General features: G+C 51.4%; 1 protein-coding gene across 2 annotated transcripts in view; it reads left to right on the forward strand.

Annotated features, from left to right (window-relative positions):
* EPHA10 (EPH receptor A10) overlaps positions 1-14,740 on the forward strand; it is a 103,856-nt gene that overhangs the window by 67,915 nt on the left and 21,201 nt on the right. For both annotated transcript variants that reach the window (XM_065421623.1, XM_065421622.1), the window contains 3 exons: positions 5,186-5,310; positions 10,891-11,053; positions 13,561-13,669. In XM_065421623.1, coding sequence (XP_065277695.1) covers positions 5,186-5,310; positions 10,891-11,053; positions 13,561-13,669 — 397 coding nt within the window. The remainder of the gene's footprint in view (positions 1-5,185; positions 5,311-10,890; positions 11,054-13,560; positions 13,670-14,740) is intronic.

Below are 14,740 nucleotides of genomic sequence, written 5' to 3' on the forward strand. Positions count from 1 at the left end.
AATTCACAGCGCTCCTGCTGTGAGACAGGAAGATCCTGGTCTCAGCTTTCCAGAGGAGGATGCTGGGGAAGAAAGATGAAGTGTCTTGCCAAAGGCCACCCACAGTGTTGGTGGTCGAGTTGGTATAGAACCCAGGAGACCTGACTCCCAATCCCTTGCTCCAACCTCCCAGACACAGATGCTCCCTCTGACTGTGAGTGAGGGAATGTAAACGCCCAGCTCAGTGGGTGTGACGGAAAATGGGAGCAAACCAGAACTAGGGCAACAGCAAACTCCCTCCTTTGGGGTCTGCCCGCTGAGACTGATTATCGCTGCTGTTCTCTGGTGACCACTGAGGATCGGGGGAAAGGAACATCAAAGAGTTTGTGTCCCTGATTCGGGGCCACGGTTCGGCCTCTTCGTTGCTCCAGCAGCAGAAAGGGGACAGGTGCAAGCAGTGTCCCCAGTGGGGAATTTGTTGTGAACAGCCACCAGCAGATCAGAAGTTCCTCAAAGAAGCTCATTTCAGAGGATAAATCAGCCAGTGTAAACTCTCTTCTCTGCTCTTGCCTTGCAGCTTAAAGGGGTGAAATGCGATGCTCTGCTCCTTGGGCATCTCCAGGACCCAGATCTGAGAATGAACAGCCTAATGGCTGGGGGAAGGTGGGAGGTCTTGGCAGCCCAACAAGCTCCAGCGAACTGCGAAAGAGACTTTGTATTAGGAGGAACACGCCAAGAACAGAAAACATTCCCCCTCTCCTGTCAGAGCAATCCGTGCTGTCTCAAGGGAGAGACGTGACAGGCCTTAATTGGCATGGTCAACTGCAGGAGAGAGTCGGGGTTTCTCATTAATCTGGGACAAAAAAGGGGCTTCAGTGGACATTTGTATCCAATGTGCTAGAGACAGATTTTCACTGCTGAACTATTTAGCTAAGTGGTTGGCATCCCCTGGGTTCTCCAGCCCAATCAGCCCATTCCCCTGTTCCTGATAAATCAGCAAAAAACACATCAGTGGGGAGGTGAGGCTTTGAGTCTGAGGCCTCTATCCCACAGCGGGTGTCCCGTCCCTGACCCAGCTCCTTGTGACACTCTGACAGCTCAGTCCGGGTCCCGCTGGCACCTGCAAACCCTGCTGGTCTCTCCCGTACAGCAGAAGAGTACAGGACAGTTAGCGCTCTGGCGTGCCACCCACAACATGCCCGCAGAGCCCGGTGAGTACAAGTGACATGCTGCCTGGCGGGCACAAAGGGCTGGTTATATCAGCTGGCAGCAGTGTAAGAGGCAGGCGCTGGGGAGGGGAAATCCATGCAGCAGAGGGAGGCGGACAAGTCGGTCCCTTCTCCCTGCCTCGAGTGCTAGGGGCAAAGGCTGAGCTCCCAGGGGAGGGGCCCAGGGTTAGCACAGGTTGGCTGCTTTCATGCTCATCCACTGGTCCTGGCTCCACATAGGTCAGTTTGCTTTGGCTCCCAGCCGGGTTAACACAAAGTGGGAGAACTAAACGCGAACAACGCGGGGAGGAAGGCTGGGCACTTGGTTCTGGAATCCTGGGCTGGGGGTTTCGTTACCCGTTACCCTGCTCGTCGCTTCAGATTTCACACTGTGAAGCTGAGTTTGAAACAAACCAACAGTTTTTATCCCTGTCGGGATTTTGTTCCTTTTTAAAACTGAATGTGCTCCGCCTGGGTAGAGTGAATTCCAAGTGGCTCTGCGCTCCCGTGGGCTGAGACCGTGCCAGCTAGTGCTGGGTGCTGCCGCTCTCTCCTCATCTGAAGTGGTGTTGAATCAGGTACTGGTCCTGGGGACAGGAAAGCCTCTTTTTTGCCCTGCCAATGATTTTTGAGTGACTTGCCTTCTGCTAGACCCTGACAGGGGCTTGCCAGACTGATACTCACTGCTGTTGCTGGCTCCTTTTCTTAAGCGAATTAAGTACTCTGCACTTTGGAGCGACACCCAGCCAGCGCACTGGGGCTTGGCTCTCCTCTGAGCCTGTGCAATAATCAAGAGGCACCAATTTACACGAAATTATCTTTATTTTCACTTAGAGTCAGATTGTCACACGGGACTATCCGGCCAAATAAAGAGCCTGATTTTCGTGTCACTTGAGCAGCAGTTCTGTGCTCCTGGGGGATGAGTGGAGAGAAGCTGCCTGCGTGTCGAACTCTGCCCCATGTCTGACGTTCAGTGAATGCCAGGCCATGCTCTGCTGCATTATGTCCAGGCCGAGATTTGATTTCTCTGTATTATCTGATGGGTTGGAAGGGCCTGACCCCGGGCTCTGCTCAGATTTCCTCTTCTAGTGTGAAGCTGACTAATGGGAGTGTTGCTATTTACAGTCTCACTTCCCATGGAGTCTGAAGCATTCCAATTGTCTGCCCAGGGGGCCCGTTACTGCCTATTAACAGCACAACAGGAGGCTAATGGGGCAATAAGCAGCTGAACTCTGGTCTCCTTCATCTACTCTACATTCACAAAGCAACCCTCAGAGCCTAAGCGAAAGGCTTGCAGTGAAGAGATGCCAATGGGCTGTAGCTGAAAATACCTTCCCGCTCTGGTAGCTTGCCAGAGTTTGCTCTAAGGTTAGCAACAACCTGTAGCAGCTGATGGTCTGTGCATTGGTGAGTTTTGTACTTTCCCAAATGACTGGAGCTTTCTCTTCATTCTCTTCATAAGCTTTGAAATCCAGCTAGTCGCTCATCATGGTAAATGGCAAGACACTTGCTCTTGCCTGCGTCCCCATGGCAGTAATACAGCCCTGACTGACGGGTGCATCTCTCCAGTAAATACTGCAAGCACAGACGGGTCCAGGAAATCCAGTAGCAGCCATGTTCCCTTCAATTGCAAGGCATACGCTTTTGGAAAAGAACCTCCCAGTGGAGACAGCCTTGTTGGTTTGTTCTCAGATCTTAGCTCTGCTAACACCCAGCTTCTGGTGGAGCTTTGTAATTCCTCTGGCCATAACAGTCACTTCAAGGAAACTGAGCTACGAGTTAATTTATACTGTCTGTATTTTGTGGGCCAGATTTTCAAAGGGAAAGTGAAAAGGTCTAAAAAAACCTCACTACCGGAGATGAAAACCAGGTGCTGTGACCCTGTGGGGCTGAACTGCGGTACAAGTATCTAGGGAAACAAAATACTTTCAGGAGTTTGTGCAAATGGACCTTTGTGTCCACTGGTATCTGTTTTGAATGTGCGAACATGGGCTCCTGCCTCTGGGATGCACCTCACTGCTGGATGTGCTGCACTATACCCCATGTTATTCCAGTGCTGGAAGTTGCCAGTTGTGGAGTGGTTTTCTGATAGACCAGTGTCCTCTAGAGACCCCAGGAGACTCATTCTCACCTGTGACCATGCAGCCCTATAACACTGTCTGACTGTAACTCTGACAGGCAGAAGGTCCCAGGAAGTTGTGTGCTATAAACCCCAGCCCCACTCAATCTCCCCCCTGTAGATGACTAAACAGCCCAGCGCAGACTGATTAGCCACTGATTTATCTGCTGGCAAAAAACGGTGCTCACCTAACCCAATGGGCTCAGGCGAGATTCCCCTCCCAGCTCTGCACTGCAGAATGCTACTACGGTACCCTGCTTTCCATACACTTGCAGAATTCCTGGTGACCGTCAATGCGGGGATGTGCGTGTAGCAAGAAGGGAATGCCGGAGCTAAGATACAGAGCTGGGAGGAGAACCGCTCCTAGTATGGACGTTCAATGCAAGTCCACAGAGCTAAGCTGGCTGGCTGGAGACCCCCTTAGTGTGACTGGGGGGATCTGGCTCAGGGTGCTTGAGTTCCACATTTAACAAGGTCCTTTTTAAGCAAAGAGCCTGTTTGTGTTGCCTGGACTAATTGACCGGACAGATCCCTGTGCGTTAAGCTCCAAAACAATTAAATGCAGCAGCAAAGAGGGTCCCAGAGCCCTGTAGTGTTTGCTGTCTTCATGTTTAAAACCAGTTGCCTAAAAGTTGAAGCAGTTTCCTTCTGTTTTAATGCAAAAGATTTTGTCTGTAACAAAGCTGCTTCATTTAAAAATGTTACGCTTTGAACTTGTCTTCGGATTACCTTTCCTGGGCTCTGCCAGGCCACCCCTGACAGGGTCAGTACTTTTAACCAAAACTGAACAGACGAATGACATTAACAAAACAACTAAGGTTACAAATTCAGCTCCCTCACCCCCCATGTATTTCTGCCTGTTTCATCAGTTCTTGACCTATAGGGCTGTAAATGCAGGCAGCCAGGCCAGGATCTAAGCAAGCCCCAGGGGATGTGACCGGCCGACTGAATAATCTATCAGGAAGAGTTGATTTCCTCTGCTCCGTGTTTATACTCTGAATCCTGAGAGCCCTGGGGTTTGTAAAACTGCAGACAGGGTGCAGCTGGAAGGCCACTAAGAAGGCAGATGCAGCTGGGTTTATTTAAGTGCCCTGTGGAAACTTCTTGTCTTCTAAAGGAGCTAGCTGAGGGCCTCTCTTATCAGCATAGGAATACAGTGCAGTGGAATTACCTGGGCAGCAGTGACTGGCTGGTGTCTTGTGACTAACCCTGGGCCTCTGTCTCCTCATGGCTGATCAGTAGTCCTAGGGAAGGACTTGTACTCCAGGGTCTTATTGCCCAAATAAAACCCAGTCCTCCTCTGCTGTCTCACTTCTTGGCCACAAAGCAGGTGCTTGCGAGCTGGGCAGCAGAGTCTTGCTGCATTCAACACCCTGGTTTTATGGCGGAAGAGTGAGATTTTCTCTCTGCCCTTCGAGCCTCTTGTCTCAGCAGAGAGAGAAAACCAAGGCGGTTCCGTGCACGGTGTGTGTGTCGTGCAGATGCCGACTAGCCGTTTATTACATCACAACTTAGGCTAATGTGGAGTGAAACCTATTGTGTCAAAGGGTTTGTCTGTGAAACTCTGTGTCGGCCCCAAAGCTGAATGCCCTTTGTGCTGCAGAAGGAGCGAGTATTTCTGAAATGCATTCATAAGTGATCTGTCACTGGGGCACATTTGTGACCAGGCATAGAAATGGGTTGATGATACTGTTCCTCAAGGGCCCAATTCTGCCGCAGCTCTGCGCATGGAAGTCTCCGTGAGATGTCTCTGCATGGCACGGCTGCACGGTCAGACTCTACAATCAGGGTGCTGTTTTTCTGGGGTGAGTGGTGGGGGAGCCCAGCCTCTGGGCGATGGTGTTAGTGATCTGCTTGTTTCTTCTCTCTGCTTTTTCAGCACCAGCTCCTGTCACTGACATCCGCACAGATAAAATTGAACAGAAGAGCGTTTCCTTGTCATGGCAGGAGCCGGGCTTCCCAAGTGCCAGTAACACGGAGTACGAAATCAAGTACTATGAAAAGGTAGATCCTTTGGAGACTTGTTTGCCATCTTTTCAGTGAAATGCCAAAAACTCCAAATGAGAGGTTCCCCCGCTTCCCAGCCAGATTTGTGATACATAGAGCTGTGCTTACGGATGCTGTCTGCATGTCTCCCCTGTAACGTTTGCTGTGACCCACTTGCTTTGTAAATCCTCAATAATGGAAAGAGTGAGAGTGTGTGTGTGTGTGTGTGTGTGTGTGTGTGTGTGTGTGGCGCATTGTCAAGACTTTACTGGCATAAGTTTGGGTTGCTTCTGCTACTTACAAGTTCCACATTCCTCAAATCACCACTACACAATCTGGTTGTACACGCTTCAAATTATTTTAGCTATTTTTAGAGTTTATTTTCATTGGGTTTTTTCTGTCTCCACCTGTGAAGCCAGTCAGGTTGCATCAACACTGCGAGTCCTAATCTATAAACCTCCAGGGAGAAAGAGTAGAATTTAAGCATTTGTAGAGGTTTTTAACAGCTTTTCCTTAAATGCATTAGAATTCTGAGACTTGGGAGCTTGCAACCAGCTAAGTTAGTGTGCTTAGTCCCTTTGGATGAAGGGCATTCCCAGAACCGCAGGAGGATGAGGCTTATATTTTTGGCACTGATGGATCACAAAATACTGAACCTTAAAACTTCAATGAGTTCAGGACTGACTATTACCAGTCCTGGATATTAGAGCAATGATATGTGAGTGAAATTCCACACTGGAGGGGAATGAAGCAAACATTTTTGTGATTGTCTTTTAAATTAAAAAATGGCCACTTTTGATAGCTGTTGTGAAGTTTGAGAAGGTTAGAAGTAAAACTAGTGGGCAGAGAGCAGGGGAATATGTTCAAAGACCAAATAAATGCAGTTTATCACATGGGTCTGTAAATTATCCTGTCAGTGTATGGGGATGCTCCTTATGAAATTCCTTACATGCCAAGCAAAAGGTGCAGTGACATGCTGAAATTCTTTCCCTTGAAACAGATGAGTTTGAAATAGATTCACATTAACTTGCTCTTTAATATCTGAGAGATTCCAAGAGAGGAATTTGTTGTGAGGTCAGGTGCTCAAATATAATATGATGATTTCTTAGGAAAAATACGATAGCCACGAGATTTGGAGCATATGTGAAATAACAATCCACTGCCTCTGAACTTGGTTAGTAAGTTTAACTCTACAGTTTGGCAATTGCTCACGTGTAAACAAATCAATATTTGATCAGACTCCAGAAAACTGGCTTGGTACCTAGTCCTTGTATTTAAGGACTCAGTTTTTTCCTGATTCTCTACACAAAGGGCTCTGAGAAAAAACAATCTCAACTAGATAACATGTTGCACAACAACATCTACAGACCCTGGAGAAATGTAATGAACTCTGTCCAGGCTGTGGCATTAATGCTAGAAACTAGGGTTTGAGAAATGTGTTCAGGTTAGTTATTCAGCATAAACAGTGTGTGAGAAACGCAGGCTTGAGCTCTGCTAAGCCTTTGACACAAGGTACAGCTGTATGAATTCTGGAACCCACAGACCGCAGTAAAACCTGGCCTCAAATAACTTCTACCTGAGCTTTGGGTGAAAAGAGACTAATCTGTTTGCCAAGCAATTTGTTCCAAACTGTCATTGTTACCTCCCATAAGAGCGTAACCCATTCATCATCCTCATCATCGAATGTCCCAGCTTTAACAGTGCGTTTCCCCACATCTCACTCACGCCTGCACACACAGCCCCAGTTGCCTGGGAATGCCTCCTTCCCGCCTTGGAATAGCAAACAAGGCAGTGAAAATCCTTCTGTTCTCACCTTGCTACCTACTCTTGCTATTACTTACTTTACAACACCCAAAACATATGAGGCACCTCACAGAAACCCCCTAAGGTTAGTTCCTGCTCCAGGGTGCGACAGGCTAATAGATGGGAATGTAGCACCCCCCAACAGGGCGGGGCAAGGCAAGACAGAGGGTCTGGACGGGGCCTTGGAACAGTTTGTGTAGTGGGGGCGCTGAGAGCCATTGAACTAGACTAAACCCCGTATATGAATCGGGGTGGGAACCGGCCAATGGGAGCTGGGGGGGGGCAGTGCCTGCGGGCGAGAGCAGCGTGTGGAGCCTCCTGGCCCCCCCGCTAGGAACCGGACCTGCTGGCTGATTCTAGGGTGCAGCGCGGTGCCAGGACAAGCAGGGAGCCTGCCTTAGACCCTCTGCGCCCCTGACCGGGAGCCACCCGAGATAAACCCACGCCCCAACCCCCTGCCCCAGCCCTGAGCCCCCCCCAAACCCGGAGTCTCCTCCTGCACCCCAAACCCCTCATCCCCGGCCCCAACCCAGAGTCCTTACCCCCCCGCACCCCAACCCTCTGCCTCAACCCGCAGCCCCCTCCCACACTCCGAATCCCTCGGCCCCATACCCCCCTCCTGCACCCCAAACCCCTCATCCCCAGAGCCAGCACCTCCAGCCCAGAGCCCTCACTCCCTCCCACATCCTAACCCCCTACCCCAGCCCAGTGAAGGTGAGTGAGGGTGGGGGAGAGCGAGCCATGGACAGAGGGGGAATGTAGTGAGGGGGGGCGGGGCCTCAAGAAAGGGACAGGGCCAGGGGCGGGGTGTTGGGGAAGGGGCGGAGCTAGGGTGTTTGGTTTTGTTTGATTAGAAAGTTGGCAACCCCATATATGATGGAAATCATTTCAAGCCAGGGGGGTGCAGCAGCCCCCAGCACCTCTAGTCCCAGCACCTATGGGATGCTACGTATGTCTAGATGGTTTGAGTGGTTTGTTAAGCATAAGCTCCTTCTCTGGTGGTGCTGTGCGAGTGATTGGATTGACGAGAGTGGAGGCTTGTCAAATTTGCTTTGGGAGGAGCTTTCCTAACAGGAGGCTCTGCCTGGGAGAAGCATGAATTATACTTTGAGATTCCCAATGGAGAACATGGAGAACGTCATCTGGACTGTGACAACATGTGCCTGCTGTAGGCATGTAGAGGCTGCATCTCTGGAGCCCACGGAAAGTTTGTCTTTAAGTTCTGTGTGATTCCTCGGGACAAGGAATACAGCAAAGCCCTCAGAACGGCCATTCTGCCACACTGAGACCTATTGCCTTAGGAAATGCTACATCAGAGCTTTTCTGTTCCGGGCTGCCATGCAGAGACACAGCTTCCCACTCTGACATGTGTCAGCTGCTGCTTGAAAGGTTCTGTCCATCTCAGTCATAACAAGGCAGAAATCCGGAGCTAGATGGGTAGGTGAATCACATTCCTGGGACTGGAATCACTAGAGAATGTGCCTGCCAGCTTTGATTACTCCAAGTGTGCTAATACATGTTTATTTAGTCTTGAGAAACAGCCCACTGCTGGTGCCAAGAACAGCCTGCATCCGGGAAGAGCTCTGCCCTCTGCATTCCAGGCTGCTCCAGTCCAACATGCCTGGGAAGCGCCGGTGGGTTTAATACCATCCCCCCGTCGTGGCAGGCACTGGTTAGTAACAAAGAAATCAAGTTAGACTGTTTGCAAACATCCAATGTGCTGCCTTCACATTAGCCATGAGAACAATTCACTATCCAAACGGCTTTCTGGCCAAAGAGTAGAACATGCAGCCCCCAGTGGAGGGGATGCAGTACTCTTCATGCTAACGCTGTGTGACTTGCGTCCTGGGCAGGAGAGGCTGCGTGAGTGAGGCATTGCAGGGCGGGGGCAGCTCCAGACTAGCTCAGCTAAGATGTTTCTAAGTGGACGTGTCTTTGCTGTAGTTGGTGCCGTGGCCGAGAGATTCCCCCTGATGCTGTTTGCTGGAGCAGTTTAAAATGCTGTGTTCTCGCCAGGAAACCTGGTTTGTGTGCCAGGCACTAGGCCACTCTGTACAGTCGGGAGGAAGGGCTTAGATCTAGCTGTCCAGTGGCTTTCCACTGGCTGTCAGCTGATGGCCCAGCTGGAGTGTGATGGGATTCTGGCACGGAGCTGGTGAGCTGGTGCACAGAGGCCTTGTTGGTCTGGGTAACCCAGATCTCCCTAGCCCACCTGCCTGTAGGACTGCCCAGCATTCAGAGCTGGCTCCAGGTTGCGGAGAGGGCCCTCTCCAGACGGCCTGGTGGTGGCAGGTGATCAGATTCCAGCTGGCGGACGCCTCCTCCCCCTGAGTAGTGCAGTGAGTACAGGCGCTGTCTCCTCTGTCCCTCACACCTCCACCCTGCTCACTGCTTTTCAGGGTCCTCCTGGGCTCTGGCCCAGCTGTAGCAAAGCCCTCTTTGGGGGTGTGGCCCCATCTCGGTGCCTTTCACTGAGAACCTGCTCATCGCTCTGGCGAGAGGCAGAGGGGAGGGGCTGAGGCTGAAGGTCCCTTCTCCTCTCCTTGGAAATGGCTCGTAGCAACACCACCCCCCGGGACACACAGCAGCCCCCGTTTAGTTTAAATGAACCCCTCTCTGGGGACCCAATTACACATTCTCACCCACTGTCCCCGGTCCCAGCGTGAAAGGCCCCTTTGTTACAGAGGGAGCTTAAAGAGATGGCCATGCTGCTGCCAGGATGCACCAACTTGCCTCTGTCCTAACCTGCCTCTGCTCTCGCTCAGCCTGCCCCTTCCCCTTCCCCTGATTCCTCCAAGAGCCTCTCTGTTCGAGCAGCCCCCCCTCCCCATCCAGGGTACCGAGCATGGGACTCCTTGGCCCCTCAGGCGACTCATCCCCCCAACCTGCCCTGATGCGTTTGGGGGTTGGTTAGCCCCTTCCAGCCTGTCCCTCCCTTTGGACTCTTCTCCTCCGATATCCCTTTGGGACGCCGGCATCTTTGGCCAGCAGTTCCAGTGACTTCCCAGGCCTGCTTTGAGGCAGTGCCGTTGTGTACCCCAGTCCCCTCGAGGAGCTGGGCCCTGTCGCTGGCTTGATTGTGTACTCAGCGCTTCCCCCGGACATGCCATGCAACCCCTCCGAATGTCCTTCCATAGCCAGACAGGGCTGCCCAAGGTACATCCACAATCACCCTCTGCCCATCCTCTCGGGTTCTTTGGAGATGGTAACTTGGACTGGGAGGGGTGGGGTAGGGGGACAGGAGTGTGCTGGCTGGCGTCTGAGTGCATGACAGTATGTGACTGCACCCAGCACCCTTTGCTGGCTGGAATGCTAGGCCTGTTTAGCTGTTTATTCTCAGCCCTACCTGGTGGAACTACTTTCTGTTATATGGTGAATATTAATCTTATCCTATATGTAGAGCCACGCTCAGGACCTCCTTGGAGGTAGAGGGGGAGGGGCTTGGCGTGCACTCTCCTAGCGTGCAAGGTGGTGTGAAAGAAAATGTAAAGACGTGAATGGGAGAGGACAGCCAAGGAAGCTGGTGTATCGTCCCTTTTATAACACCCGTTCCCCAGCCTCTCACCTGTCATATCCGCTAGTCCTAGCTGCGTTTATTCATCCTTCTTGTAACTTTTCAATGTAATTTCTATTAATGAGGCATCTAGAAAACGTTTCATTTTCACTGATGGTCTAACGTTTGGCTAGTCAGCCCTGCTAGGACCCAGAGGCACAGCGATAAGACAGCTGCTCCATAGATCAGCTAGAGGACAGCTGTCAAGCTTGTTAAATCTCCCATGTTTCATTATTTCATAGGATCAAAGAGATCAAAGTTACTCGACCGTGAAAACCGCGTCGACGGCCGTGACAGTCAGTAACCTCAGGCCTGGCACACTCTACGTCTTCCAGGTCCGGACAGCGTCAGCCCAGGGTTATGGAAACTACAGTCCTGGCATCGAAGTGGAAACCTTGGGGGAACGTAAGTGCTAGCAGGCCGGTGGGGTGGGTCTTGAACCCAGAGCACACGTCAGGGGCGTTACTTTGAGCTGGAGCAGCTCTACGGCTCACGGTTCGTGCCTGAGACTCCACTGACTTCAAGCAGCAGAGTCTGTTCTGGGTGTGGGCCTGTCCCCTAAGGAGGGAGCAGGCCCTTCTGTTGAGCGAGGGCCTATTCCTTCATTGCTAGGTACCCGTTTCCTTCCGCTGTCAGAGACTGATGTCGTGCTAATGAGGGCTGCTGGCTTGACAGCCTTGCAGGCTGACGTCCTCCGATTGTCCACAGAGCAAGTGCAGCATCGACAAGGGCACCCGCCTGCCCTGCCCTAGAGGGAGCCCCTTGGCAGGAGAAGGGGAGAAATTTACCGGACATCTCTGGGGGTTCTACTGAGCCTGCCCAGGAGGATGCCCAGTAGGGCCGATTGTGACTTGGTTTTTGTGACATTGACATCGGGATGGATCCCCCAGTTCCATTACACGGGCCACCAAACAGCGGTCAGATGGGAACGGCTGTCGGTCACTGCCTGCTGAACAGTCGTTCAATCCTCTGAGCCAGGTGGTCTTCAAGTAGTGCCACAGAAGGGGGTGGGGGTCAGTTGCACTATTGTCCAGTGGAAACAAAACCAGGGTCCTTCAGATCATTTCACATGGAAGCAGAGCTGGTCTCGAGCCTGTGTCCGTGGAGCACTTAGGATGTTGGTCACTTTGCTGACTCGGCTTCACTGGATCTTGTTGGGTTTTTACTTTTTACAGCTTCCATTCAAACCTGTTGTCAAGAACATCTGATTTCACTGTCTGAAGGAGGGGCTGGGAGAGGGATGGCTGGCTCAGTATGAAGTTCTACAGATTGTGTTTAACAGGGCCTTAAATTGCATCCATTTACCACACGGAGACGTTTTCAGAATGAATTGAATCCAGTAAAAGTTGTCTATCGAATGTCGCTATCTCAGACCTCGGTTTGCCAGCGCAGGAGAGGAAAGTATTGAACTAGTGAGGGAGACCATTTGTAAGCTATAAATTTTAATGTGTCTCCCCCATAAACAGGACTGTTTCCTTAACACCAGCTAATAGAATGAGGAGTCCACTAAGGCTGAGAGCTAGAGGTTCCTCTGCTCACCCTGTCAACACTGCCCTTCACTCTGCTCGCGCTGGCTCTGGCTGCCAGAAGGGCCTCGGCAGGTGAATTGGAGAAATAACAATAAGCAGCTGCTTGGCGCCTGCGGTGAAAGTTTCTCACAGTCTTTGCTAGAGGAACCTGAGCTGGTTTAGCAGGAGGAGGGGCCGAGCTCTGGGACAGGGAGATGCTCCGAGGGAGCATGGCAAGATTGGAGACCCAAGTGCGTTTACAGCCTTACCAAGGTGTGGCAAATCCTCTAGCTTTTGTCTAGCTGCGTTTGCTTTGGAAACAAGCTGCCACTCGCCTTGTGAAATCGGAGTTAAACACCAGTCCTAGTGCTGCCGACCCTACGAAAATAGCATGTTGAGCTCCCCTTGTTGCCTTTCCACGAGCAGCTACTGTGAACCCTGCTCCCAGGTCTGGCCTGACATCTGACAGGTCGTGTGCTGCTAACACGGGGTCAGCATGAACGTCACTTCTGGCATTTCGAATGCATCCTGGTGGAAATCTTTTCTCAGCTTCAGCCATCAGGGCAAGGTTGTGGCTTAGGCAAAGTTTTCAGACCATGTAACATCTGCAAACTGCCAGCTTAGTCTAGTGCAGTGGGCTCTCAACCTTTTCATATGACTGTACGCCTTTCAGGAGTCTGATTTTTCTTGTGTACTCCCAAGTTTCATCTCACTTAAAACCTACTTGCTTACAAAATCAGACCTAAAAATACAGAAGTATCACAGCACTCAGTGACTGAAGAAGGGCTGACTTTCTCATTTTGTCTGTGTGAAATGTTAGTTTGTACTGACTCCGCTAGTGCTTTTTCTGTAGCCTGTTGTAAAAGTAGGCAACTATCTAGATGAGTTGCTGTACCCCCAGGAAGACCTTTGCATACCCCCTGAGCTATGCAGCCCCCTGGTTGAGAACCACTGGTCTAGGGCGACGCACCTGCATTGCAGGGAATGTGCAAGGGGAGGCTAGGCTGTTAAAAGTGACCTGCTTTGTCCCCTTTCTTGGTGCTTTATGATGCAGAAAAGCCTGAAAGATTTTTTGCCCTACCTCAGTCTCTCTCTTGTGTTTTGCCCTAGAAATACCCAGAGTTTTGTTCCCTTTTCCGGTTGTGTTTAAACACGAGGGGCCTATCGTACACTGCCAGTGATGCAGAAAGTGCTGTCTGGTGCAGGAGCGCCCTGGAGCTTGCTGCTCTGGCACACACAATGACATTGCCAGGGCCCCGACCTTGGTGCTGGAGATTCCTGGTCCCGTTGGTGCAGGAATGCAGCACAAGCCAAGGCAGTCTGGTCTGGAGTTGTAACCATGGTGCCGGGTACGTGCAGAGGGGAATACAGACCTAACCCCTGTTTCGCTTCCCTCCTTGGCAGTGACTTTGGCTCCCAGCGAGCAGAACCCTATCATCATCATCGTGGTGGTTGCAATCGCTGGGCTGATCGTGCTGGTTTCCATGGTGATTGGTGTGATGATCTGGAGGAGGTGAGCAGACTTCGCACCTCTTCTATTGTGCATATGGCAATAGACCAAGGATTTCTGGGGGCGGCTTGCTGGCTTGGTGTAGCTAATGCTCCTAATGCTGCAGCCGGGGTTCGGGGGACACTGGGAAAGAGACAGGTCTCTGTAACAGCCAAGTTCTGCCCTGTGGGCTGTGTGTTTGGCTGCCTTAGGGTCAAATCCACTCATCGAGAGGGCCAGCACGCAGCCTAAAGCTGTGAATGTCACCTTCCTGTTCCAGGCTTGGAATAGCTGGCGTTTGTGCCAGGGGATCAAGTGGGGTTACAGGGTTTGGTAGCTGAAAAATGCTTTGGCAACTCATGTGTGACTCTGCCCATGGCCAGGAGCAGCTGGTGGCACTCAGAGCTCCCCCAGGGACAAGCTGTCCTGAGTCTGACATGGCCCAGGCTGTGCTGTTGTCACACAAGTGAGCCACTTTCCCGAGGCCAGAGAGTTTTGTGGAACGGACAGTGGGAAAAGCTTAACCTGAGCTGTGTGTCTGCAGCCATTGTGGTGCTCGGCGAACTAGTGATGTGACTGTGAAAATGGGCCTGGGTGGGGGGAATCTGGGAGAATTTGTTGGCTCCAGTTGATAACAACTAAACCCCCAGGATTCTCTGCACTGTTTGCAATGTGGCCACCACGCTGGCCAACTGGAGACATTCAGAGAGAGCACAAGAGTCTCTGCACTTCCGGCTGTGTCTTGGAACTGTACCAGACTCGCAGCCTCTGTGGTTCGGGGCGTGTCACCAGTGGGTCACACTGGGACATCTCCAAACAGTGTGAAACTCTACACATTTCCAACTGGTAAATCAAGGATAGAAATTCCCTTAAGTTAGTTTAGCATTTTTAAAATCTGTATTTCTGTTAATCTTCCTAATCTGGGGCTTTTCTAAGGCTCAGGTTTTTGCTTTGGCTGGGTCTAGCTGTGGAGTTTAAGGATGGGTGAAACCCAGACAGCTGGAGTTCCAAACTGCATGGGGAAGTATATGAAGCAGATAAATGTGCTGTCTTTGGAGCCACTCGCTCCGATCGCCATTCCTCCGGCCAGGGCTG

This window comes from Emys orbicularis, chromosome 23, assembly GCF_028017835.1.
Source record: "Emys orbicularis isolate rEmyOrb1 chromosome 23, rEmyOrb1.hap1, whole genome shotgun sequence".
NCBI lineage: Eukaryota > Metazoa > Chordata > Testudines > Emydidae > Emys > Emys orbicularis.